General features: G+C 35.3%; 1 protein-coding gene across 1 annotated transcript; it reads right to left on the minus strand.

Annotated features, from left to right (window-relative positions):
- Positions 1-291: 291 nt before the first annotated feature.
- TMEM168 (transmembrane protein 168) lies at positions 292-27,948 on the minus strand (the record flags this gene model as incomplete). The annotated part of the gene is made up of 4 exons (XM_084229998.1): positions 292-839; positions 3,324-3,598; positions 5,377-5,519; positions 26,821-27,948. The coding sequence occupies 4 exons, from the start codon at positions 27,946-27,948 to the stop codon at positions 292-294; spliced, it is 2,094 nt and encodes a 697-aa protein (XP_084086124.1).
- Between the last annotated feature and the right edge of the window lie 13 nt (positions 27,949-27,961).

The raw sequence follows: 27,961 nt of genomic DNA on the forward strand, positions 1-27,961 counted from the left end.
ACAGTATTTTCTTTTTAACCAGAGGCATATGCAAACATTCCTCAAAGTGCATTGTTATTTTTAATATCTATTTACAGAGTCGATTTTATGACTGCCCAGATACTTTTAGTATAAAATAATGCTTATTCCCAACACCTTATATATATCATAATTACTTGGGGAAAAAGACAAAGTGAGAGCAGCTACAGAAGTAGCAAGGTATTTTCCACAAATAAAAATACAATATACAAAAAAATGGCAAGTTAGTGATAACTGGTAGTATGAATTCAATATTCTACTTTGGGTTCCAAATTACGATTTGACAAGTTTGAAACCTTGTCCTGTGTCCAGCACAGTAGGAAGAAACCAACTCATTTTTAATCTTTTCAAGCACCTAAAACAAGTTTTGCAGATCCAAAAAAGGTTCAGACCACATAACCAATTTGCTAAATGCACTACTGGATACGTAATACGAGGAAAATGTAACATCCAATGCTTGGCCACATCGCTTCCCGTTGGCAAGTGTAAAGTGTAGTCACTCCACCGTTTTGACACACCATATACTGCTTTCACTGTGCGCCCCTTTTCAGTCCAGCAGATGTTACTGTTGGAGTTGCAGTTATATTCTACCCAGTCTTTCGTAAAATCACCAAGCTGTGGTGGGTCAGCTTCTTCAATATCTACTGTCTTTGTCATCTCTGCTCCTTGCACTGCAATATACTGGTCATTGATTTTTCTCACTTCTTTCACCCAAGGGATTGAATTCTCACTGTCTAACACGATGATAAGTCGGGAACAGAAGGAACCATTCTTTTCTCTCCACCACTCTAAAAGAGTGTCAAGGCGTAGAATGTCTCCGCCTATGAGCAACAGAAAATTCAACTGTTAATTTCCGAAGTCTCTCGTTTAGAACACTCATTCTCTTATGTCTATTTTCTTTAAATTCCTGGAATTCAATATGTAAGAAAAAAATACAGCTTTTTATTCAAAGCATTTTTTCAGAAGAATTTTCAAAGACTTTTCAATTTCAAGTGAAGAAAAAAGTCATCCTTGTTACATAAAGGGTATGTTATGTAAGAAAATTGTTTTTAAAGTTAAATCTTAAAGTTTAATTATAAAGTTAATTATAAAGGACCAGCAAATTAAGGCTTGTGGGCCCAAACTGAGCATGCCACTTATTTTTGTATCATCAGAGTCCCCGTGGCCAGGCTGAAAAAATTCAAATGAATATTCTGACATGTGACAAGTATAGAAATTTTAACTAATTTCCATAAATAACATTCATGTACATTCTATCTATGGCTACTTCTGTACTACAATGCAGAGCTTAGTTGCAGCAGGGGGCTTATGGCCCACAAAGTCATATCTGTCCCTTTACAGAAAAAGTTGCCAACTGCTGTTTACACCCTGAAAAATTATTACCTTGTCTTCATATGTAAGTTTCTAGTCTACCTACAGCCAAGAAGTTTAGCAAGAGTTTAGAATGGACTAGTTTTTCAGTTTTATACCTGAAAAACAACAAAAGTTTTAAAAGACATAAAAAGGTCTGAAGTAAATAAACTTCTGACCTAAAAAACTTACAGCTAGTAAGTTTTACATTTGGTTCATTGATTGGGTTTTTTTTTTGCATTTATTTTGATTTTTGAATATAATGCATTAAAATATTTAATTCCCAGCACTCTCATATTTTGGGCCTCAGGTAATTACCATCCTCACTCTAGTCCTGACTCTGAATAATGGTACATTGATAGTCTTTCCAATTCTAGATTTAACATTTTTTTATAACAAAATTGCTTCACAAAGAATCTTAAATTGAAGTAACATTGGTACTCCTGACTTAGCAGTATAGATTCACATCACGCCTACAATAATCCTCCACCATAATATTGACAAGAAAATGTTTATTTTAGGATAAAAAGCATGACATAGAAGTGTATCTACAAAAATAACAGTGGTTCCTGCTGAGTGTTTGGATTTCAGATTATGCTTTAGCCTATATTTTCCAAAATTTTTACATTGAGCATATGTTACTTTATAAATAGAAAAAATTTACCAGCACAAGATCCAGCAGTCTCAGTTCAAAAGATATATTGAATAACCATTTCTTTGCTTAACTATAAAAATGATCATACTAGAGAATTATTTAGAATTTTGACTCTGTTATATATCCTGGCCTCAGGTCATATTACTATTTTTATGAATAACTAATATTCCTTTATTTAAGTCTTTAAACAAGACAATGAAAAATCTGTTTCAAGAATGTTCTTACATTCGTGCATATCATCAGTCGTATTATTTCAATACATGGCCTCCATGTATTACTAATGTGTTGCTTCACAGAACCTATCTTGCATTTGGCTTTTGGCCCAGATGCACAAAGTGCTTACACTTATCTCAGATGGTAACAGCCATATGATGCAGTTCAAGGAATTGAGACTGCTTTTTAAAGGCTTTGTTTTTCTACATTTTTTTAATCACAGATAATCTATAAAGCAGTTTTTCATTTCTCTTGTCATTATCATTGTTTTTCACTTTCAAGCAAAAGAGGCAAAAATATGTGAAACCCTGGAAATGTAAGACGACTAAATATTCTAAGGCACTGTGGGTAAAGGTATGGAATAAAGAGCAAATGCAGATTCCCACAATAATTAAGTTCTGGATCTGTTCTCCACTTGCTAACTTAAATAAAATCCAGTTATGTTTCCTAATTTAGAGCTTTTTAGAAAAGTGACTATTAATAAATTCTTACAGCTTAGAGTACTTCATTACTTGATATGGAATGGATTATAGCATTTTCTTCAGAGCCAGGGTGGTTAATTCTATTCTGAGGTAGAATCAGTCTTCCAGGATTGTCTCAGGCAGAAAAGGGCAGGAACTCACTGAAAAAAGAGCTCAGTCTCTGGTTCAACCTGGTCATCTGCAAGTGGGTGAGGTCATGAGTGTACAGCTGCTGAATTATGGGGCAAAACCTACTCTTACAAGGCAAACAACGGCCATGCCATGCTGTGCTTTTACCACATTTTTTTTTCTATTCTTTACAATAAAGTGTCACCTAGAAAGTTACATATACGGAGAACAAATTCTTGGTGTCTTACTTTTGCTAGGAAGAGAAAATGGCCATAAACTTCAGTAAATTGAACCTTTACCATTTATTTTTAAAAATGGCTTTGAAAATAAATTCCAGAATATTTAAGAAAAAATTCAACCTTTGAAAATTTTGCATTTGTAATCCCTCATGTAAACACAAATTGCTTTTAAAATTATTATAATCAATCCCAGCTTTTAGGTGCCATACTCTGCTTCTGTAAATCTGACAATCATGAAAGTGCCAGAGGTAAATTTACCTGCAAGGGCCCATTCTCCTGTACCATGGGTGTGCCCACTGTAATATAAAACATATGTGTCATGTCTAGGTCCATCCACAGTTCGAAGTTCCAGGAAAGCTTTCAGTTTGGAATGTAGCGTATCAAGAGACAGTCCACTTGTAGAATAGTCACATCCATAGGTCTCAATCATATGATGAGCAAAAAATCTTTGGATAGCATTGAGCATGCCAGTAGACCTCAAATTTAAGTCCTGTACATGTTCTGGTGGAAGAAGTGTTGGCTGACCATCAGGACTGAAGGAGAAAAAAAGGATTATTTTGGCATTTAAGAAGTATGTTTTTATCACCTTCTTTTGGCGGGGAGGCATAGAACTGGGGTGTAGGCGACGAGAGGATTTGTCAGAGACAAAGTGGGAAGCAGAACGGGCAGATCTACTGAAATACACTGCTGAGCTGAGCAGTGGGCAAGACAGGAGAGATGTTGCGCCGTGTGGGTTACCCCCTGGCCAGAGCTCAAACTCCGGTCATAATGGTGATAGTGCTGAGACTTAACTTCTAGACCACCAGGGAGGCCTTTTTGTCCCCTTCTTAGATAAACATAAAGGAAGGATAAGCGTCATAATAGTTGATGCAAAGTAAATGTCAAGATTTTCTAAATTGTTCTAAAATTCTTGCATTGCTAAAAATTAACCTTGGAAAATCAAAACCTATTTATAAGCAATACAAACCGAGACCCTATTCCTAAATGTAGTACTATTCTTTATTCATCTTATTACTGAATGAGAGATACTGGACAACATTTTTTCAAAGCATAATTATACAAGTAATTTTACCTCAAATGTTTAAAAAACATCTGGGTAAGGACTATAATTATTTTTATTGAGAAGGAAATCTTAATATAAAGCAATATTTTAAATTCTATATTCAATGCTAGTATTAAAAATTCATTAAAACTGTTCAAGTTTTATTAGCTTAAGGTACATAAATAAAGACATTTACCTGTTAATGTCATTTTAAAATGTACATTGGCTTATTACTACTGAACACTAATTGAAGACTTAAATTTGATCGTGGAACAAATGTAAAATGGTACTCTAGAAAAGACGATCAAAATACTATCAATAGTGAGGTAGACAAAGATCATCATACATATCCAGAAAAAGAATTTCTATCAGAAATTTGAAAACTTTGCTCTTATTACAATGTTACTCTATTAACACTTTAGTTTTCATTGAAAGAATAAAACATTTTGTTCCATATTAATGTTAATCAATTACCAAAAAATAACAAGCTATAAATAAATCTACCTGCAAATTAGTGCATCCACTTTTTTTCTGCACAGTTGTCATATCTTACTTTATGGGTCCCTTCTAAGTTTCTTTTTAACTTGGAGGAAAATATTTATTACAAATAGTCTTTTGTGTTTTATGTCAAATATTTGAAATCCTTTTGACTTCATGTCCTCCCAGCTGCCATCAAGGGAAAGTATGATGAAAACTTGGCCATCGGAATCCATTTATACCTAAGAACTATTTTTTCTCTATCTCTAAGGTTTTTACCTGTAACAGTAAAATTTACCAATTTGCTGGGATAAAAAATTTCACTGCCAATCTTGAATTCTTGGTACCTGTATTTGTACAACTAGAAAATGTCATGCCAGTTTTTACATTATATTCTATTACATTCCTGACATGGGTAAAGTACTGTGTCATTTGCATTTTGATGTCTTGATAAGGACATTGAGGTACAGAGAAGTCATAATTTGTCTAAGGAAACAGATCTAAAACTTAGGGTTTTAAGGACCATTGTATATTGTATTTTATGATACTGTTTCATGGACTATTTTTTTAAACAATATCCCTTTCTGAAGAAAGGGTATAACCTTTACTTAGAAAATTCATATTGGCTGATTTATAGCTAATATAAACTATAATCATTTATAAAAATATATTCAAATTGAACCCTGAAGATTTATATATAATACATAAATGTGTTTCAAGAGCTATCATTTTTATATTCATATTCACATAAATATTAGGAAAACATTAAGTAGCTATTACTAATTAAATTACCTGCAGAAGTTAGTAGGAATCACAATAGCATATCCAACAGATGTTCCTCCCAAACAGTTACCCAATTCATAGAAGAGTCCATGAGCCATGGATTCCAATGGCAAAACAATTAGAAACATACTCAAGAATACTCCATTTGCTGGCTGAAAGAAATTTAAAACAGCATTTTTACATAACGGGTATGATTGTACTATGTGCTTCTGTACATTTACATACAAGTATATATACACACATTTTTGTCCCTACAACAAAAAATGATGAAAAGGACAACAGATGATCTAAAAACAGTTGAAGCAGACAAGTATATAGAGATGAGCAATGAACTCTAAATTTATGTCTAAGTCTCTTGGAAGCTGTGGCAAAAATACAGTGGAACATATTTTTGTGTATTTGTCAAATGTCCCATCCAAATCAACAATAACCACACTTACATGCCAGAAAAAATCAGAAATGAAATTCTTTGCTGTTAAAATTCACATGCCTTAAATCATTTTTCAAATAGCACACTCATTTTGAGAAAAGGTACTTTCGAATAGGGGCCCTTTTGCTTTTCCTGTGAAAAGTCTAGAAATCACGAGAATATCTTACAGATCCTAAAGCTATTAAAATGAATTCCATTCTAATATTTAAACTTAGAACTTTTCAATTTGGAGACATCAATTTCATCCATACAGAGCTAACATTTTGAAATGTTTCTGGACTTCATGCAAGATATATTCAATTTTTACCAAAGAGGAATGATATATTAATGTTGTATAAATCTATTAATACATAAGTTAATAATTTTCCATTATGTTAAAACCAGAAAGAATATCAAGTTCTGATTATTATGTTAAATACTACTTGATCATCTGAGATTCATCTTTGGTGAACTGTTAAATATTTTGCTGACTTTTCCATGGGGCCAACTTAGTACTGATTTACAACTTTGCTTCTCAATAAATTTTATATAAGTCTTCTGTGAGTTGTACTGCAAATACAATTTCCCTTCTGTGACTCCCTTAATGCTGTTTTTTGCTTCTTAACTGTAATATTGTCAGTTTATATCTTAAGAAATCTTCACCCAAAGGTCAAGAAGGTATTTTACATTATCACCTAAAGGCCTTATTTTGGTCTATAATCCAAATGTAATTAATTCTTGTTTATGAAGACCCAACTACTGGAAAAAAATCTAACATTCCACTTTATAGTGCCATTTTTGTCACAAATCAAGTATTTCAGGGATCTGTTTTTGTGTTGTTTTTTTTTTTTTTTAAAGATTATTTATACAAGAGCTGGGGTACAGGCCAGAGAGAGGATTCACCAGGGACAGAGTGGGGAGCAGAACTACTGAAATACACTGAGAGGAAAGCAGTGGGCGAGACAGGAGAGGTCTGTCCTGCCATGTGGGCATCTCCCTGGCTGGCCGGGAATTGAACCTGCGCTGCAGAGGCTGTGGACAGCTTCACAGCACTGAACTCAACCCGCTGAGGCACCGGGGAAGCCCTTGTGCTTTTTTTCTGTTCAATCGATTTATCTAGCCATTCAAGTATTTCTAGGGCCTTCATTTCTGGGACAGTAACACAACAAAAATAAGGTCTTATTGCATCCTTATTTAAATCTTATCCTTTTTCCTACATACAGTTTTTCTTTTACCCTCTTATGTATTCCTTCTTGCATCATTTCTTCTGAACTATATATTCAGTTTACTAATACTTTAGCTTTGTCTATTAAGCTTACACATTGGGTTAATTTCGGATTTTATTTTATTTTCGGATTCTGAAACTTCTCTTTAGAATTTTTTTCAAATCTGCCCTGTCACATTTTATGGTTTCTGACTTTCTACATTATGTTCCATCTTTGCTTTTTTCAACTTAGTAACATGATTTTCTGTTTGATAACTCCAATACCTGAAGACTTTGTTGGTACTGCTGTATCTTACTCTAAAGGTTGTGTGCATGTGTGCACCTGGTTTTACATATAAACAGCATGTAAAAGGAAAAAAATGAGGAATTTGAAATTGATGATTTTTGTTTTGTTTCTACAGGGAGTTGGGGGCATTACCAGTCTACGTATCTTAATCCAAGTCAGATCACTAACACGGCACAAGGTCAGGATGAAAGTTTATGAGAGGACTGTAATACACACGACTCCATCCTTTTCCTTCATCTAGTATACATCATCTTAAAATGGGAGTTAATTTACTACCATCTTTGATGGCTTTGATTTTTGCTCCTTTTGATGGCACGAGAAGTACAGCTCAGTACTGAAAAACTTTCCTATATACAAGCAAATGCTTACAGGGCACAGTGTTGTCTTTCTGTCTCAGAAGGTATAATGATTTTCCATTTATTCAAGTTATATTTTACAACCTTGGTTGGAGTCTTAGTGTTTCTTTACAACAATTAAAATTTTTTAAAATATTTCTAGATATTTTATGTTCCTGCTATTCTGTGAATGGAATCATTTCCTGCGGCAGCCTCTGCCGCTGAACGCCAGTGAACTTACTGGAAAGAGGGAGGCTTTCACTCAGACACATCAGAGTGAGTAAGACCCCCTTCCCCTGTGCGCTGGACTGGACAGTCAATGCAGTCAATGACGGGTAAGATCGGGGGCAGACTAAAGAAGGCACTGGCCAGCCTCATGTCTGTGACTCCTGACGACCTAAGACAGGCGCAGTCCCCGAGGGGCTTCATTATGATAAACTTTGGCGTTCAGATCAAACAAGGTCCACATGCCTATAAGCCTAATTTAGGCAACAAGCCCGCAGTAATTAACCCCTCCTTTGATGGAAACAAGGCTGCTAAGAGCGTCACCTGCAAACAAGCCTGGTGGAATTACCTACAAAGCAGTTTTACCATTAGTCAGATAGCCATTGTTTCAGAATAAGTAGCAACCTAGCAACCTGTCTATAATCATACTACTTTTTCACTTACTTTGCTTTTTCCTTATATGTGTACAATCAGTTTCAGGAAATGCATGATAAAGAAAATAGTGTGTGGCAATGGTAGTTTTATAATAATCATAATACTTCTCACATGAGACAACATCATAAAAATCAATATGCTTATGTAGAGAATATATTGCTCGTGATTACTAAAAGTAGGAGGTGCCAGTAGGTAAATATTAATGCTTTTTGATCATTGTGGTTTTGGGATACGAATCAAGAAAAGCTAGCTTAAAGAATGCTGTTCGGTGTAGGCAAAAATGATTGTGTAGATTCAGTACCTGGAGATTGTTTACTGTGCCATGTCATGGAACAGCGATCACATGCACATGAATAATGAAGTAGATGTCTTATGCCTTACAAAGTATTTTATGCTGAGAAAGAATTAAATTGTATGAAATCATCTATTGTTGGAAATGGTATAAAAGTGTATGATGATTTTGAGCAAATTACATTCAGATCTTCACTCTTGAAGTGTGTCTGTTTGTCATTTGTGTGTCTGTCTGTCATTTATGCGCCGATTCCTTGAGCATCCTCACAGTTTCTCAATCCTGAGACAGTCCTGCAAGTCTACGGCTGCGCTGGTCCGCGGCAATTTCCATTATATTTTCTTACTGATTTCCAGGTTATTGATATTTGCATATTTACATGTTACTTGCTGCCTTAGTATTAATAAAAACCTATTTTCACTATAAACACCTTTCATTTTGTCTTATGTAACTCGTGTAAGTCCAAGAGAACCTACATAGTTTTTATACTTTAAAGATACAAGGTAGTTTTTACAAATATGACTATAGCATTTTCAATTGGTTTTTTTTTTTTTTGGTTAATTCCTGGTATACGAGGTTATATTACTCATACTCATAATTTCATTACTTTCTTTTCAATTTCTATATTACTCATAATTTCATTACTTTCTTTTCAATTTCTGTAACTTCCATTACATATGTTGCTCCACTACAACAGAAAATGCTTTTATCAATAAAACCCCTATTTACATCAAATGACTACTTTCAAATTTTTACAGCCATTCACATAAAACAATTACTAAATAAAACCACTATGATTTCATTTCTACCTTCAACTTCACTGGTATATTAACTAGTAATTTTCTAATCAAATAGCAATATAAGAAACTGAAAAATTCACTATCTTCTAATTTATATCAAGGATCACAAATGCCTCCTAGGCCAGAAAACTAGATATGTGAAGCTGCTGTTGAAGCAACAGGTAGTAGTATGGATTTTAAAGAAAGATGCAAAGCTATCTAAAGACACACGTTAAAAAAAAAAAAATGTTCTGCCAAGTAAGACTGGCCTATTCAATTATCTTACAGGTATGTTTATTTTGCTATACAGACATAATTTAAAGTTAAAATACATAACAAGAAATCCCAGCACATTAGTCTGAAAATCAGATGTGTTCATTTTTAGAAGCAAGAATGAGAAGTTCAGGTGCTTAAATAGCTTTTCTATACTAAGAGTTATGAGGAAATTGCATGACATACAGAAAAATTAGAATAGGGATACAGAATGAGACATGTGAATTGTAAAAAAGAATGTATCTGAAAATGTTCACCTTCTGTTTTGTTTAATCAAGCTGCTTTAGTCAAGACTTAATATGCTATCATTTTTTTCTATTTCCTACATAAGAAAATACCTAGAAATTTGGTCTATTTTCTAAATATCAGATACAGAGACTGGCTTTTCTTTAAAAATTCATGTGCACAGAACAGCTTTTACTGATTTCTGCATTAAAGGATTACAAAACTTACCAGTACTAACATTTCTGTTGTGAAATTAAAATATAGTAGAAAAAAATACTAAAGACTTTATAATTTAGCAATCAACTATATATGTGATTAATGTCAATTATTTATTGGTAGGTGACTCAAGTGGGAAATCTAATTAAAAATTCCAATTAAAATATTAACTGATAGTGATAATTTAATAAATACCCCTATGTTGGTTAGACAACACTGACAATATTTAATATAACAGGCCTAAGCAAGCAGATATTCAGGTTTACTGATTTTTATGGACAACAGGTGATGGGGGCTTTTTTTTAAAAACAAATTTGTGAGAAAAAAATTAACCATATGTACTTAAAATAACTTAATAGAAATACTTATTGTATCAAATAACACACAAAATAAGTGACTAGTTTGAACACATGGCAAATATGTCCAGAGCAAGCCAAAATAAATTTAAGATGTTTTATCCACATGTCACTTTCAGAAAGTTTAATTTTATTGGCAAGCAAAACGTATATTCTATAGCTTCAGCCTAAAGTCAACTGTGACTTTGGTATATTAATATGCTAATATGTATTTATTTTATTTATTTTTTATTTATTAATATACTAATATATAATTTGGTAAATTAGATTTCAGATAACTAAATGTAATAAGATAAACTCACTTGGCCAAAACCAGTAAATATAGGAACTTTTTTTCCCCCTTGCTTTTCATTATTATCCTATGTTCACTTTTAAATTAAGATGTGGTTCAACTTTCAAAGCAGATATAAATTGAGCATAATAGAAAACCACCACCAACAAAATCTTTAAGTACTATCCTTTGTATAAAATAGTTACTATCTATTTAGTTCTCTTCAGCTGGGTTTTCAAGTCATGGTCAAAATATTCAACACTTCCATATCTTAAAATTTCTCATGTAATAGAAAATATTTTTATGCAAAACCGATGCCAATGTTGGAATGTCACTTAAAATAATCTGGCATTTACATGGGAGTCATGTGATAAATACTCGTTAGAAGTACTTTTGTATGGGTCACCGTAAGCAAGCTAGGTTTGGGGAATATTAGACCCAGAACATGTAAAATGCATGCTACAAAGCATTATATAAATGGAGGTAATAATAAACTCTTCTGTGTGAGAAACCCAAGAAACAATAGGTAACTTCCAAAACTCAAGCTCTGGAGTTGACTGGTTCAACCCTACCCCAGTCACATACCATCTGTGTGTACACAAACAAATTAACCTTTGAGTCTTAATTTCCTGATTCTGTAAAAAGGGAATAGCACTTATTTTATATTATAAACTTATTCCATAGATTTACAACATGTGAAATGTATCACAATAAATGGTAACTTTGATTTGTAATGAAGCATGCTGAAATTTGAGTTCATTGTAAGCAAAACACAAATCTAAACAACTAGTATTTTTCAACTACTCAATAAATGTCACTATTCAGGAGATCTCTAGAATTGCTAAATCCCTAATGGATGTAATAGAATTTTTTTTTTAGTAGCCTCAAAAGAGATAATAAAAATGAAAAAAATTTAAGCCTAGGTCCTGATAATGGTGGAACAACACTGGTATAGGACTCAAAACTCAGTCTTGAATCTTTCCCCACAGGCAAAATAAAGAGGCTACCTGAAAGTGTCTATGCTCATTTCCAACTCTGAGAATACTTGGAATTAAGTTAAATGTTTAAGAGTAAAGACTGTGGAGCAGTTGCCTTCACACCAGTCATGAAATCTTGGGCATATTTCCCATCTCTCAAGCAGTTTCTCATTTATTTGAAGGGAACAATAATGGTATCTATCTCAGAATGTCATGAGGATTAAATTAATATAATTCTACAGAGAATGGTAGAAAGCACATAGAAAACAGTTAATGACAAGCTGTCTTATTAAAAATGGACAATTTCAACTTCACCTGGTACCTAAAAAAATAGAAAATAAGGAAGCCAAAAGTCAGAAAGGAAATGAAAATCTGAGCTAAATTCAATAAAGATAAAAAAGTTAACACCAAAGATCAATGAAACCGAGGTGGTTCTTTGAAAATATAAACAAAATTGATAAATCTCACAATGCTAAGAAGAAAACTCAAAATCAGAAATGAAAGTTACAACAAATACCACAGAAATACAAGGATCCTAAGAGACTCCTGTGAACATTTATACAATTAGACAATATAGAAGAAATGAAGAATTCCAGAAGAATTCCAGAAGAAATTCTTAGAATCACATGCCCTGCCACAACTGACTCAGGGAAAAATATAGAAAACCCAAATAGACTAGTCACTAGTAAGGCAATTGAAACAGACAGCAAAAGCCTACCAATAATCAAAAGTCTAGGACCAGACAACTTCACTGATGAGTTCTATCAAAATTTCAAAGTTCTAATAACTATCCACCCCAAAATAACCTAAAATTTGTATGGAATCACAAAAGACCATTCTATCCAAAGCAATCCTGTCTTTTTGCTTTCCAACCTTAAAAACTGGGGACTGAGGAAAACTTACCACTCTTTTGTCTTTCTCCTCCTGGCCCCCCCCCCCCCCCCCAGTCTTTTGTCATAAGAAGGAAAAACCACCAGGTCAGATTAGGTTCACTCCTTTTGTCATTACTGTGTTCCTTGGTATGGTATCCAAATAACCTGACAGGAATTTTTACCTTATAAATCTTTGCAAGACCACAAAATGCAGCTCTGAAAGTAAATTCTCATCTGAACTATTCCATTAAAATGCAAACTTTAGGGCCTCCCTGGTGACACAAGGGGTTAACCACAGCACAGTGAAGCTATCCTAAGCCTCTGTAGCAAGAGCCCCAGCTGGCCAGGAAGCTACCCACATGGCGCAAAACCTCTCCTGTCTCACCTGCTGCTCCCCTCAGCAGTGTATTTCGGCCAATCTGCCTGTTCTGCTCCCCACTCTGTCTCTGGTGAATCCTCTCACCCCCCACACCTCTGGCCTGTATCCCAGTTGTTGTATGCATAAATAAATAAATCTTAAAAAAAAATGCAAACATTAAAGAGGTAAGAAACAGAGGAGAGGGGGAAAAAAAAAGAGTAAACCATACAAAACAAAGTCTTTCCCACCAAAAATCAGCAACTATGGGAACTCATGCCCAGGAATGTTTAACACTTTTCAGTAATGACCTGGAGCACCTTCATGGTTTTGATGACAATGTGCCCACGCTTGCAGATTCCTCAGGTCTGGACCGTGGTCCATAACCCCGAATGTTATTGCTTGTAAAGGATCTGACTGTTCTTTTATATACTAATTTGTTGCACTGCACCTTATTAATGGCAAAATAAATGGAAGTTTGTAAGGTCTGTATTTATGTCTGATGTTTCTGTGTCTTCCGTTTTATCTTTTTCTACTTCATGAACAGTATTAACAAAGTTTGCCAATGTGCTCATTAATAAGCATTTATATGAAATTATTCTAAAATTCAGAAAAAATAGAAACTTGTCCTAGCAAAAAAAAAAATTAACAGTCCCATTTACAGTTACATCAAAAAGAATAAAATACCCAGGATTTTAACCAAAAGTGTTTCATTAAAGAAAAAGGTAAACTTTATTCTAAGGGAAAGAACAACTTTAACATGCTTGTTTTGAGAAGCTGTGTAGTACTCTGTGGCAAGGAAAAGAGAGAGCTGAATCCCTCCTGCAGTGGGCTGACTTCTGTGGGCAGTTCTGCGAAGTACCATTGCCTGACTAGAGGCTGAAGTCTGAGTTAGAAAGTTGGAAGAAGAGCTAACTTCTATATATGCCTTTGAAATCTTTGCAACTTGGATTCAATGGATTCTTAATTACTGTTTCATAACAATCTATGATCTTATTTGTCTTACAAACCATTTGACACTTTTGATAAATTTCCTTGAAACAGATTCTAGATAGTCTCTTTTGATTTGGTTACTATGAGATATTTTTCCCTTGAAGAGTATCTCCGACATCTATAAAAGGATAGATAATATTCATATTAGGTAAATTTGATATGAATTCTATAGGAAGCACTGTCAAATAACATTAAGCCTTTTTTTTAAAAAAAATTATTTATTTATTTATTTATTTATTTATACAAGCACTGGGTACAGTCAGAAGCATGGGAGGGTGAGAGAATTCATCAGAGCCAAAGGGGAGAGCAGAGCAGGCAGAGTGACGAAGTACACTGCGGAGGGGAGCAGCGGGCGGCAGGAGAGGTCTGCGCACCATAGGGGACCCTAGCTGGCAGCCAGGGATCACACTGGCACAGCAGAGGCTGCGGGCAGCTTCGCAGCCCAGCGCTCAACCGCTGCACCACCGTGAAGGCCCACATTAAGCCTTCTTAATTTGCATTTTTTGAGATATGCAATATTAACAGTGTTCTAAAAATTATGTAAACATCTGATGTTGTAGCATATTACTAGACATTCTAATTATTTTAAAATATTGTATGCCACAGAAATTAAAAAAAATTTCCTTGTTAAGTGCATTATCAGATCTTTAACTATAATCATTTAAGTGTCTTTTGTCAGAATAAAGCTTGACCACTACCTAACACCATGCACAAAAACCAACTCGAAATGGATTAAAGAACTAGACATAAAACCTGAAACCATAAAATACATAGAAGGAAATATAGGCGAAACACTACGTGATATGCACATCAAAGACATCTTTAGAGACACATCACCCAAAGCAGTGATAGTGAAGGCAAAGATAAACAGCTGGGACTACATCAAATTAAAGAGCTTCTGCACAGCAAAAGAGACAATAACCAAAACAAAGAGAAACCTCACCAACTGGGAGAACATTTTTGCACCCAACACTAATGATAAAGGACTGATCACAAAAATCTGCCAAGAGCTGATGAGACTCAACAACAACAAAGAAAATAATCCTGTCAAAAATTGGGCAGAAGAGCTAAAAAGAAACTTCTCTGAAGAGGAAATGCAAATGGCCAACAGGCACATGAAAAAATGTTCAACATCACTTGTCATCAGGGAAATGCAAATCAAAACTACCATGAGATACCATCTCACACCAGTGAGAATGGCACATATTAAAAAAACTAGCAACAACAAATGTTGGCGAGGGTGTGGAGAAAAAGGAACTCTTCTGCACTGTTGGTGGGAGTGCAAACTGGTCCAACCACTATGGAGAGCTGTGTGGAGATTTCTGGACCTACTAAAACAGAGCTTCCATATGATCCAACAATCCCACTCCTAGGTATTTACCCAAAGGACACAGAAACATCCATTCCAAAGAGCACCTGCACCCCTGTTTATAGCAGCACTATTTACAATAGCTAAGCTTTGGAAACAACCCAAATGCCCAAAAATAGATAACTGGATCAAGAAGATGTGGTACATATACACCATGGAATATTACTCAGCATTCAAAAAAGATAAACACATGCCATTTGCAGCAACATGGATGGAGCTGGAAGGGATCATGCTCAGCGAAATAAGCCAGAAAGAAAAATAAAAATACTGGATGGTCTCACTCATAGCAGGAATCCAGAAAACTTAAATAAAAGACCAGGAAAATGAATAACTATAAGAAAGTGAAAATCAAAATCAACAAACAACTATGAACCAGAGACACTTTATTGAGGGTGGGGGAGGGGAGGAATTGGGGTCAAAATAAGGGTGTTGCAATTATATGGGGAATACAAAAATAACATTTAATTAAAAAAAAGATTATGCTAGTGAAATAAGTGAGAGGAAGAAAAATACCATATGGTTTCTTTCACTCATATGCAGTGGAAACAAATAAGCAAAGAGGCAAACTTTTAGATTCTGACAACAGAATGGTGATTTCATCAGGAAGGAGGAATGAGGGGTGGGTAGAACAGGTAGAAGAGGTCAACTAAACGGAAGCTGTCAGGTCTTTGGTGGCAATAGTGCCATAGTATACAGAGATGTTGAAATATGAAGCTATATACCTGAAACATACATTGTTTTGAATCAACACTTACCAATGTAATCTCAATTTAAAAACAAAAAGAACATTGCTTGTTGTCACAGTTTTATCACTAATACCTAGAAAATTTCTTACCTACTATTAAATAAATGGTTGACTGCAGAAAAAAAAAAAGTCTTTTGTCATTTTTTTTTTTTAAAAGTCTTTTGTTGTTTACAAGTTATTTATGCTGATGCTTTCACCAGTATGGTACATGTTCGAGATTCATGGAAAACTGACAAATATTTAGATTACAGGCTTATCATAAAACTGAACAGAAAAAAGAAAATTCAGTTTATGAAGCTGGACATAAAGAGAGCAAAGACTGATAAAATGGGACTGAATGAACCAATAAAGATAATCATAACTCTTATAAAACATTGCTAAAATTACTTTATCTGCTATGCGTTACAAATATGTAATTTTAACACATTCTCATAGTATCAAATGTAACAGTAACAGCAGAAGGAAGATCATAATAGCATTAACTATAACTTTAAAACAGAAAAAAACACTTTAGATCTGAGGAAAGAAAAGGAATTCTTTTTCAAGGATCTGTATATAAGTATATATATATATATATATATACATATACTCTGCTAATGTTTTACATGCATATGAGCAATTTAAATTTTAATTACTAAGAAAATCAAATTAGATGTGGAAAAATGAAATGTTCTTATTTAAAATAAATTAACTATGCCAAATGACAATTGTTCATGGTAGGCAACTGATTTGCACTGTTGATTGTAGATACCAACAGTACCTTTGTTGCCATAATTTTGTATAAAAAATATTGAGGGTTATGAAAAGCAAAGTCTTTGTATTTTGCCTTGACATGCAAATTATTTTAAATATTTTTAAGAAATGGCTCATTTTACTACGAAACTATCATAGTATACCACTTTAAATTTACTTGGGGAAGTATTGCTTTAACACTTTCAAAGATACCAACTTTTACACAAAGTATGTATATTCAGGGCTTAAAAAATATGTAGCAGTACATGTTTAACAATAGCAGCTTATACAAAATGGTTTTACTTTGAGATTTAAATAACTTGCATAGCAGTAAAATATGTCTTGTATGAGATACAAGAAGAAGAATGAATCAGTAATTTAACTGAAAATTTCCTGGAATGACTCTCCAAACTAACATTTTCAGTTTTTCTCACATCCTTCTAACTTAAAATTGAAAATTAAGAATGCCCTTTTTTATGAAATCATGCAAGCTAGAATTGGAAAACTATTTCACCACTACAGCTCATGAGAAGACAATATTCATGCCTGTGGCTGTCTCGGTCGGAGGGATGATAACACATTTAATCTGCAATCCAGGAAAGCCTGTCAAGATTGTCAGAGCCTGCCTTTAAGACATTTTGAGCTTGACATCAAAAAATATTCTCTATTGGTTGCCTAATTCATAACTCAGGAAATGGGGTTATAATCTACTCCCAATATTCACTATTTTTTTTTTGTTTCCATAGAAATACCACCTATTAAATATTTGACTGCTTACACTAGAAGGCCTATGTGTTGGCAATCATTGAACCTAACCTTATAGAAGAAGAAATCCTCTCTTATTGGAAACAGTAACCTAAGATGGTTAATAAAAACAAAACAAAACAAAAAACAAAACTTAGTTGTTAATGTCCACCATAATGCTTTAACGCTGGAGGATCGAAACACCCACCTTGGGATAAAGCCTGGAGATTTTGTTTACTAAAAAAAGACACAACCTCCAATCTAGCACCTATCACAAACACTTTTTCCCTCCCTAAATATTTATTTATTTATTTATTTATACAAGAACAGGGGTACAGGCCAGCTGCGCAGGAGGGTGAGAGGATTCACCAGAGACAGAATAGGGAACGGAACAGACAGATTATGAAATACACTGCTGAGGGGAGCAGCCGGCAGACAGGAGAGGTCTGTAGCGCCATGTGGGACCCTGGCTGGCTGGTCGGCCAGGATAGAACCGGTGCTGCAGAGGCTGCAGACAGCTTCACAGCGCTGCGCTCAACTGACTGCACCACCAGGGGAGGCCCATATCATGCACTCTTAACTAATAGTTATGCAGTTAAATTACAGGAAATGAACTATGATTCCATCTCTCTCACTTAGATCTGTGGACCCAAAATCTGGAAGTCATCCAACTGGAGACTGTTTAACCCTCCAATTCATGAAGTAGATGACATCCAATGAAGACTGTCACCCAAAACTCTAGATCAGGCCTATTGAGTCATATTATTCAAATAATTCTACTCATTACAATTCTTATGGTACTAACCTTACTGTATCAACTTGAAGTATTGTATAGGGTTTATATACCTAATTAACCTACTGTTTTATTAGGATTGCATGCATATGCTTCTAAGTAAATTACTTTTAACATCTGCTGTATTTAACATTTCATGAGCTCTCAGCTCTCTACAAGTACCTTTAAACATAGATACCTATAACTCTTTCTTCCCTTTTTGTTTATGTTGTTGTCTATTACTGTGTACAACCCCAAGTGCTTTTTGGAAAAAATGCACTGGGTCTCAGTCTTTCTGACAGAGTAAATCTAATCAACAACTAGATATGTCATCAAAACCCTCAATCTGTTTATTATATGCCCCTAGTTGTCCCTATGACTAAGTTCAATTCTGTCTCAAATGCCACAGCTTATAAAACATTTGAGGAGCATAAACTATAAAACTAACATATCAGGAGAGGCAGAAATGCACATAGCATTAGCCAAAATGCTCACTTGCAATAGGAAGAAAAATTAATTCTCTACAATTACTTGTTTTGGTGGTTGCCAGGAAACATTGGTTCATGGTTTAGAAAAACTTCTTCAGGTCAGACTCCTTCTATTAGTACTTGCCCCTGGCATAATTTTATTGGGTAAACTGTGTTCTGCTATACTTCTAGACTGTTGCTATGTCAGAATTATGCCCTCCAAGTCTGACAAAGACCCTGCATACAGAATTTGTCAAGACAGAGACATCTTAATTAATCCCTCTACCAGTGGACTATCTTCAGGAGACCAGGCCTCACTTTTTGGGAGAACTATATGAAGTAGTCTCCAACACATGAACAGAAGGGAACCAGAGCAGAGGATCTGTCCCCACTCTGGTAATTACTAAATTGATCACTGAAAAGGCACTGCCTTTCATGGTAAAAAGGGGGAAATGTGGAAGCTGTTGAGTCAAACAGACTATTTTGTCTCTAATGGCCATGTTAAGACTTCTAAGTGATATTTAAACAGCTTGTCTCAGCCCTTCAGTGACCATAAAAAGACAAGAAATCATTAGCCGTTGTAAATCAGCCCCCACATTTCAGCCTTCTGTCTGAAGATGTTTGCCAATCAGAGGTGGACAAATGGACTCAAGAACCAATCCAAAGTTTTATCACAAATGACGTAACCTCACACCATCTCCTCACTTGAACCTTTAAAATTCCTCTGTGCCCTGGTGGAACATATCCTGTGGATGCCGCTTGCTTGTGGGCCCAAATTATACCTATCTTTGAGTAAGTCCTGAGTATATTACAGCCTGAGAGCCATCAACAGAGGTATCATGCTTCCCAATTTGAAACTGTACTTCAACACTGCGGTAATCAAAACAGCATGACTGGACTACAGACATACAGATCAGTGGAATGAAGTGCAAGCTCAGAAATGAATCCATACACATATGGACATTTAATATACAGCAAAGGAGCTAAGAACCTATGAGAAAGGAACATTTCTTCAGTAAATGGTTTTGGGAAAACTGGACACCTACATATAAAAGAATGAAAACAGACCATTACCTTATGCTACACACAAAAATTAACTCAAAATGGATTAAAGAAATGAACTAACTGAACCCAATAAATACATAGATGGAAACAGATGGTAAGCCTTAGCAAAGTCTGTTGATCCACTCTAGTGGTAAGGAAATCAAAAGCAAAAACAATCAATGGCACTACACCAAATTAAAAAGTTTCTGCATAACAAGATAACGCATCATCTAAATGAAAAGGTAACCTTCTGGAAATATAGGCAAAACACTTCATGACATGCACCTCAAGACATCTTTACAGACACATCACCCAAAGCAGTGACAGTGAAGGCAAAGATCAACAGCTGGGACTACATCAAATTAAAGAGCTTCTGCACAGCAAAAGAGACAATAACCAAAACAAAGAGAAACCCCACCGACTGGGAGATAATTTTTGCACCCAACACTAATGATAAAGGACTGATCACAAAAATCTACAAAGAGCTGATGAGACTCAACAACAACAAAGAAAATAATCCAGTCAAAAAATGGGCAGAAGAGCTAAAAAGAAACTCCTCCAAGGAGGAAATACAAATGGCCAACAGGCATATGAAAAAATGTTCAACGTCACTTGCAATCAGGGAAATGCAAATCAAAACTACAATGAGATACCATCTCACAACAGTGAGAATGGCACATATTAAAAAAACTAGCAACAACAAAAGTTGGTGAGGATGTGGAAAGGAACTCTCCTGCACTGCTGGTGAGAGTGCAGACTGGTCCAACCACTATGGAAAGCTGTGTAGAGATTCCTCAACCTACTAAAGATAGAGCTTCCATATGATCCAGCAATCCCACACCTAGCTATTTACCCAGAGGACACAGAAACATCAATTCCACAGAGCACCTGCACCCCTGTGTTTATAGCAGCACAATTTACAATAGCTAAGCTTTGAAAACAACCCAAATGCCAAAAAATAGATGACTGTATCAAGAAGATGTGGTATATATATATATATATATATATATATATATATATATATACACACACACACCATGGAATATTACTCAGCATTCAAATAATATAAACACAGGCCTCCCCTGGTTAAGCGCTGGGCTGCGAGGCTGCCCGCAGCCTCTGCAGCGCTGGTTCGTTCCCCGGCCGCCGGCAAGGGTCCCATCCCAAAAAAAAAAAAAAAAAAAAAAGATAAACACATGCAATTTGCAGCAACATGGATGGAGCTGGAAGGGATCATACTCAGAGAAATAGGCCAGAAAGAAAAAGAAAAATACCGGATGGTCTCACTTATAACAGGAAGCTAGAAAACCTAAATATGGACCAGGAAAAAGAATAACTAAGAAAGAAAAAAATCAAAATCAACAAACAACTATGAACCAGAGACACTCTTTGGGGTGGGGGGGCAGCAGGGATTGGGGTCAAAATTGGGGTTGCAATTATATGGGGAATATAAAAATAAAAAAAAGGTAACCTTCTGAGTTGGAAAAGACATTCACAAATCAAACATGTGACAAATGATTAATACCCAAACTATATAAAGAACTCATACAACTCAACAACAAAAACTGGATTAAAATATATAGAGGGGATCTGAATACACACTTCTTCCAGGGATAGATTGCTAACAGATACATGAAAAGATGTTCATCATCACTTATTAGAGAAATGCGAATCTAAACCATAATGCTATCACCTAACACCTGTGAGAAAAGCTGTGCTATTGTGATTTATAAAATATATGTATTTGGTTATTCAAATAAGCAAAATATACTGCACCAATATAAAGGTCTTCATTCACAGTTACTGACTCATAGCTCCCAAAAGTCTAGGTATAACTTAAGTGTTCAAATTGAAAAAGGTATCCTGTTACGTGAATGAGATGACTTTGGAAGCACCTTAAGATGGGGGCTGGTTGCCAATCATGTGATTAGAGAATTGGAACTGTCAGTCTCATCCAAAAACTCTGAGGAAGGGTAAACAGGTGGAGATTGCCAAATGAGTCAATTGAGCCTGTATATTGGGAACCATAAAATTTCAAAAGGATGGGGCTCAAAAAGCTTTGGGCTGGTGAACACATGGAAATTTAGGAAGAATGGGATTTCCAGAGAAGACATGGAAGCTCTATGCCGCTTCCTCATACTTTGCTCTGTGTATTTCTTCCATCAGGCTGTTCCTGAATTATGTCCTTTTATAATAAACAAATGATCTAGTATGACAAAGAGCTGACAAGACTCAACAAAAACAAAGTAAATAACCCAGTCAAAAAATGGGCAGAAGAGCTAAAAGAAACTTTTCCAAAGAGGAAATGCAAATGGCCAACAGGCATATGAAAAAATGTTCAACATTACTTGTAATTAGGGAAATGCAAATTAAAACCACAATGAGATACCATCTTACATCAGTGAGAATGGTATGTATTAAAAAAAACTAGCAACAACAAATGCTGGCGAGGACTCGGAGAAAAAGGAACCCTCCTGCACTGCTGGAGGGAATGCAAACTGGTCCAACCACATGGAAAGCTGTGTGGAGGTTCCGCAATCTGCTAAAAATGGAGCTTCTATATGATCCAGCAATTCTACTCCTAGCTATCTACCCAAAGGAGACAAAAACATTAATCCAAAAGGACACCTGCATGCATATGTTTACTGCAGCACTATTTACAATAAGTAAGCTATGGAAACAACCCAAATGCCCAAAAATAGATGACTGGATCAAGAGGATGTGGTATATAAACACAATGGAATATTACTCAGCAATCAAGACAGATAAACTCATGTCATTTGCAGCAATATGGATAGAGCTGAAAGGAATCATGCTCAGTGAAATAAGCCAGAAAGAAAAAGAAAAGTATCAGATAGTTTCACTTATAAGGGGAATGTAGAGGATCCAAATAAGGGATCAGGGAAAAAAAAGTAATTATAATAAAGTAAAAATCAAAATCTACAGGTATCTATAAAACCAGAGACATTCTACAGAGGGGGAGAAGGGAGTAAGATCAAACAAAGGGATGGGACGATCTCATGGGACTATGGTGATGGTTCACAGGTGAATGGGTGGTGGGAATTTCACGGGGACTATAACCAAGATGAAAATGCATACATTATACAAAAATGAAAGATGGTGTAAAAAATATATAATAAAAAAAAAATGATCCAGTATGTAAAATGTTTCTCAAAGTTTTGTGAGCCCCTCTACCAAATGAACTGAACCTAAGGAGGTAGTCATGGGGAATCTCTCTCAGAAGCATTAATAGCTTGAGCTTATGACTGGTGTCTGAAGTGGAGGGCTGTCTTGGGAAACCCAGCCCTTAACATATGGAATCTGGTATCATGTCAGAATTGAGTTGAATTCTTTCTTACTCTGGGTGTCTGAGAATTGCCTATTGATGTGGGGAAGCCTCCACATACACATTTATTGGAATTGAGTTCAGGAACCTTTCTCAATGATCAGTATGAAAAACACAAGACAGGTGTTGGCAGAATGCGGAGAAAAGGGAATACCTGTAGGAATGCACATCAGTATAGCCACTAAGAAAACAATATGGGGATTCCTAAAAAAATGAAAATAGAAATACCCTAAGATTCAGCTATTCCACTTCTACTTATGTATCTGAAGAACACACACAAACAAAATTCAAAAAAGATACATGCAACCCCATATTCATCATGGTGCTATTCACAATAGCCGAGATATGGAAACATCCTAAATGCCCACTGAAAGAAATGGATAAAGAAGATGTGTATATATATATACCCAATGGAATACCAATCAGCTACAAAAATAGATGACATCTTTCCATTTGTGATAACATGGAAAACCCAGAGGGTATAAGTGAAATAACTGAAAAAAAATCAGATGGACAGAGACAAACACAGTATGATTGCACACATGTGGAAGATGAAGAAACAAAGCAAACACACACAAATTCTGAGAACAGAATGGTAGTTATTAGAAGAGGTGGGGGAGTCAGAGGTGGGTAAAATGGGGTAAATTTTATGGTAGCAGATGGAAGTCTTCTGGCAGTGATTATAATGCAATATATACAAATGACAAAATAGAATTCTGTATACCTGAAAGCTACATGCAATAAACCAATGTTACTTTAAAAAAAAAAAATTTAAAAGGAAAAGATTGGTATCTCCTTTCATCAATTTTTAAAATTTATTTATTTTTAATTCTTTTAGTTTTTAAAAACTTAAAAATTAATTGGGGGAAAGAGAAAAAGGTCAAGTTCTTATAATATTGTCTTAAATATATCTTACTATCTGAAAATAATATTCACATCACAGTTTTCTGCCAGAAGCAATACATTAAATTAAAAGCATACCTTCAAGTCAAAAGAGTTACTGTCACCCCCTCCCCCTTCCCAGACTAAAACAGCACAAAACTTTAGGAAGGAAAATTAAATAAAACAAAATTATGAAATTTTTGTTCTACTGTTTTGGCAGTAGACTTGAAACCTCCCAGCTCCCCCTGCCAAGTGAAGTAATGTGACTGATTCTGCCATTTGCTAAAAATGAAATCACCACATCCCTTACATCTTGTTACATCTGTCACACACTGTGATAGCCATTGCTTTCCCTATAGAGAAATCAACTGTGATTAGTTTTTCTGTTTAACTTCTACAAAGAGTTACCTCAAACCCTTACAGAATCTGAAAATGATGCTGGCTGGCAAGGAAAGACATATAAAATCCCATGTTGAAAGATCTCAGAGAGCATCTCTGTAAGAATCACTGGATAATGCTTTTTGAGTATCTACATACCTTCCTCCCTTTTGATGCTTATGTATATTATCAATTATAATTTCAGAAAAGCCCACAGCTGAGCAGTAAAATTAGCACCAAATGCTATGGTATGTGTCTTTCTTATTGACTTATTTAAGGAAACAAGCGTAAAAGAGGAAGACAAGTAGGCACATTCAGTGAACATCATGCTACAAAAAACAACAGCTGCGATACTACATTTTCAAGATGGAATGAGATTATGAACAAAATGCAAGAGATGTTAATGGTAAAATTCCAGTATTTGAATGTTAATGACTTTGAATATACTACTGACTTATTCTGAAAATGGCATTAAACTCAGTAAAACTGATGAAAAATAAAGCTAATAACCCTGTGGGATCACAGTATATGCAAATGAGGTAAGCAAAGGTTTTTTACATATGATAGCAAAAGATGATTCACCAAAATAAACTGATAAATCGGAATATAACAAAATTAAGAATGTTCTTCAAAAATCTTGAGAATGAAAAGATAAGCCATTTAATGGGAGAAAATATTCTTACAATTTAGAATATATAAAGAATTATCAGAACTCAACATTAAGAAAACACCCAATTCTAAATGTCTAGCAGATCTTAACAGATACTTCACCAAAGGTGACAAACATGAAAAGATACTTAACATTGTTAGTCGCGTGGGAAGTAATAAAAATGCACACTGAGTTTGCTATTATATACCTATTTGAATGCTTCAAAAATAAAAACAGCACTAGGCACTGGTGGGTCTATGGCGCAAATTTACACTCTGCTGGGGAGAGTGTAAAATGTTTCACCCACATTGAAAAAGAGTTTGGCAGTTTCTTACAAAGTTAAACATATTACTGATAAGCTTATCATATGGCCCAGCAACCTTACACCAAGTGAAATTAAAACATATTACACAAAGCCGTATCTCAAAATGCTTACAGCAGTTTTATTCGTAATTAGCAAAAACCAAATAACTTCAATGTCTCTCAACTGAGTAATGGATAAACAAATAGAATCCTGCTTACAATACAAAGGACTAAAACTACTGATATACACAACATAGATGAAGGAAGGAGGAGAAAGAATTCTTTCTAGTGTTGCCACATCATCCATCATCATCATTCTGACAGTCCCAATCACTGACAAGTAAAGTGAGGAGGAAATCCTCAGGCCACACCCTGGCCTGCCTTAACCCACACTGACTAGAGAGTGCCAGGCTCAGGCAAGCCTCCACAGCTCCTTTCAAACACATGTAGAAGTCACTCTGCAACAACTGGTGCAAAAGTACACCAAGCAGAACTGAGCTTCCTTTTATGCCCTACATTCCAGCCTGATGTACTCAAATGATAGCATTTGTCGCACTGTAATAATTGTTTATTTACAGGTCTGCCTCTTCCGCATCCCATTAGATTGTGCCTTCCTTAAGGACAGAGCCATTTCTTGTCCATCTTGAGATCTATAGCATCCCATACAATATTTGTCATATAATACAGTCAATAAATGTTGAAAGAGAGAAAACTGGGTTTGTTAATATAAACTCCAACCACACAAGTTTCAATGTCTTGGTCTACAAAGGACCTCTTTAAAAAAACAGATAGGGCCTCCCCAGTGGAGCAGTGGTTGAGTGCTGGGTTGCGAAGCTGCGCGCAGCCTCTGCAGCGCCAGTTCAATTCCCGGCTGCTCCCCGGCCACCGGAGGAGGGTCCCGCATGGCGAGCAGACCTCTGCTGCCGCCCACTGCTCCCCTCAGCAGTATACTTCGGTCCTTCTGCCTGCTCTGCTCCCCGCTCTGGTGAATTCTCTCACCCACCCTGTGCGTCTGACTGTACCCAGTGCTTGCATAAATAAATAAATAAATCTACAAACAAACAAACAAACAAACAAAAAAAACCAGATAACCTGGTTCTGACTATTACCAATGACTCTGGATATATTGTCTCTGGCTTTCAGTTTCTCATATGTAAAATCACAGGATTAAAATAGGATCTCTAAGCACCCTTCAATGTTAATATTCTAATATTTATTTTACCAGTGCTCTATTAATGAACAAATTATAACATAGGACGCAAGTAATACAATGAGCATTCCTAACTTTTTTGATGCCTCTTTGCTAGAGATCAAATTAAATTATCCTGTTAATGTTAATTCACTACTTCAATTTCATGAACAAAATTAAGAAAGCACCCAAAAAGAGAATGTCCTATTCAAATCAGGAATGTGATCTTACAATTGTAACAATTCAACTCATGAAGCAGGCATTTTATCACACATCATAGACATTGACATAATAGAAAAACCGTAACCTTACCTGCCAGGAAACTGCTCCCAAAATCGCTGTTGCAAGAAGACTAAAAAACACCAATTGCTGTGAAATTAAGCAAAAATGACGCATCCCTTTGGATGCCATGATTCTATCTAGACTATTGTTATCCATTCTGTGAGTAAAATATACTTTATGGCAGTCATTTAATTTGGTATGGAATCCCCAGAGAGTTAAAAGGAAAATAATATGACAAATCATCCAGAAAATTCCAAAAATGGAAAAGCCTGGTATTACAAAATACCAGAGGTGAGTGTCTCTAAGTTTAAATGCTGAGAGACTAAAAAATGTAAGCTCAATCATTCCAGTGAAAATGACAGAAAGTCTTCTGCAAATTCTTCCACGGTACAAAAAAGGTTTCCACCTTTCAGTCACTGAAAGTCCACTAAAATAAATGTCCAGGAATGGGTCAATTGTCAGGCAAATAAAAAAACACGCAAAAGCAACTGGATTTTTAGGCATTTCCAATGAGGAGAAAAACAACAAGACTGCAAAAATAACTAAGTTTGGAATAGCTAGGAAAGATTTCATTCTCAGGTCAATGATTAACATTGCCAAAGCTACAACAAGTAAAATGACACTCATAGACTTCTCCACCAACATAATCGTGCTGGCAATGGCAAAACCAACAAGTTCCAAAAATTCAACTGTAGTTAGTAAAGTAGGTCGATGACGCACATAACCAGATATCCTCTCCACCAAAGCACACAATATCCTCAATACTATGGAAGTTAAAAGCAGGTATTTGGTTGATTCTTCTTTCACATCATTTTTAAAGAGCGAATTATCAAGAAAACATAGCAGGCCAAGCAAAAATCCAAACCAAAGATTGGAGAGACTTAAACTTGCTACTTCCATTGAAAAATAATAATAAAGTATGCTGGCAATTCCAAGAACAAAAAGACCAAGAATAAAAATTACCAAAATTAAGGAATTTGCTGTTTTTTCCCATCTTACATAAAGACCTAAGCATATAGCAACCAATAAATTGATTCTGGCTAAATAGCCAAGATAACGCACTGAAGAATGCATGTTCACTTCTCTGTTTACTTCTTCCAGTCTTGTCATTGCTAAATAGAGACAATGACTAAAGCAGTAACGCAGTGATTTACACATGTAATCTGACAAT

Source organism: Talpa europaea (genome assembly GCF_964194135.1).
Source record: "Talpa europaea genome assembly, chromosome: 3".
Lineage (NCBI taxonomy): Eukaryota > Metazoa > Chordata > Mammalia > Eulipotyphla > Talpidae > Talpa > Talpa europaea.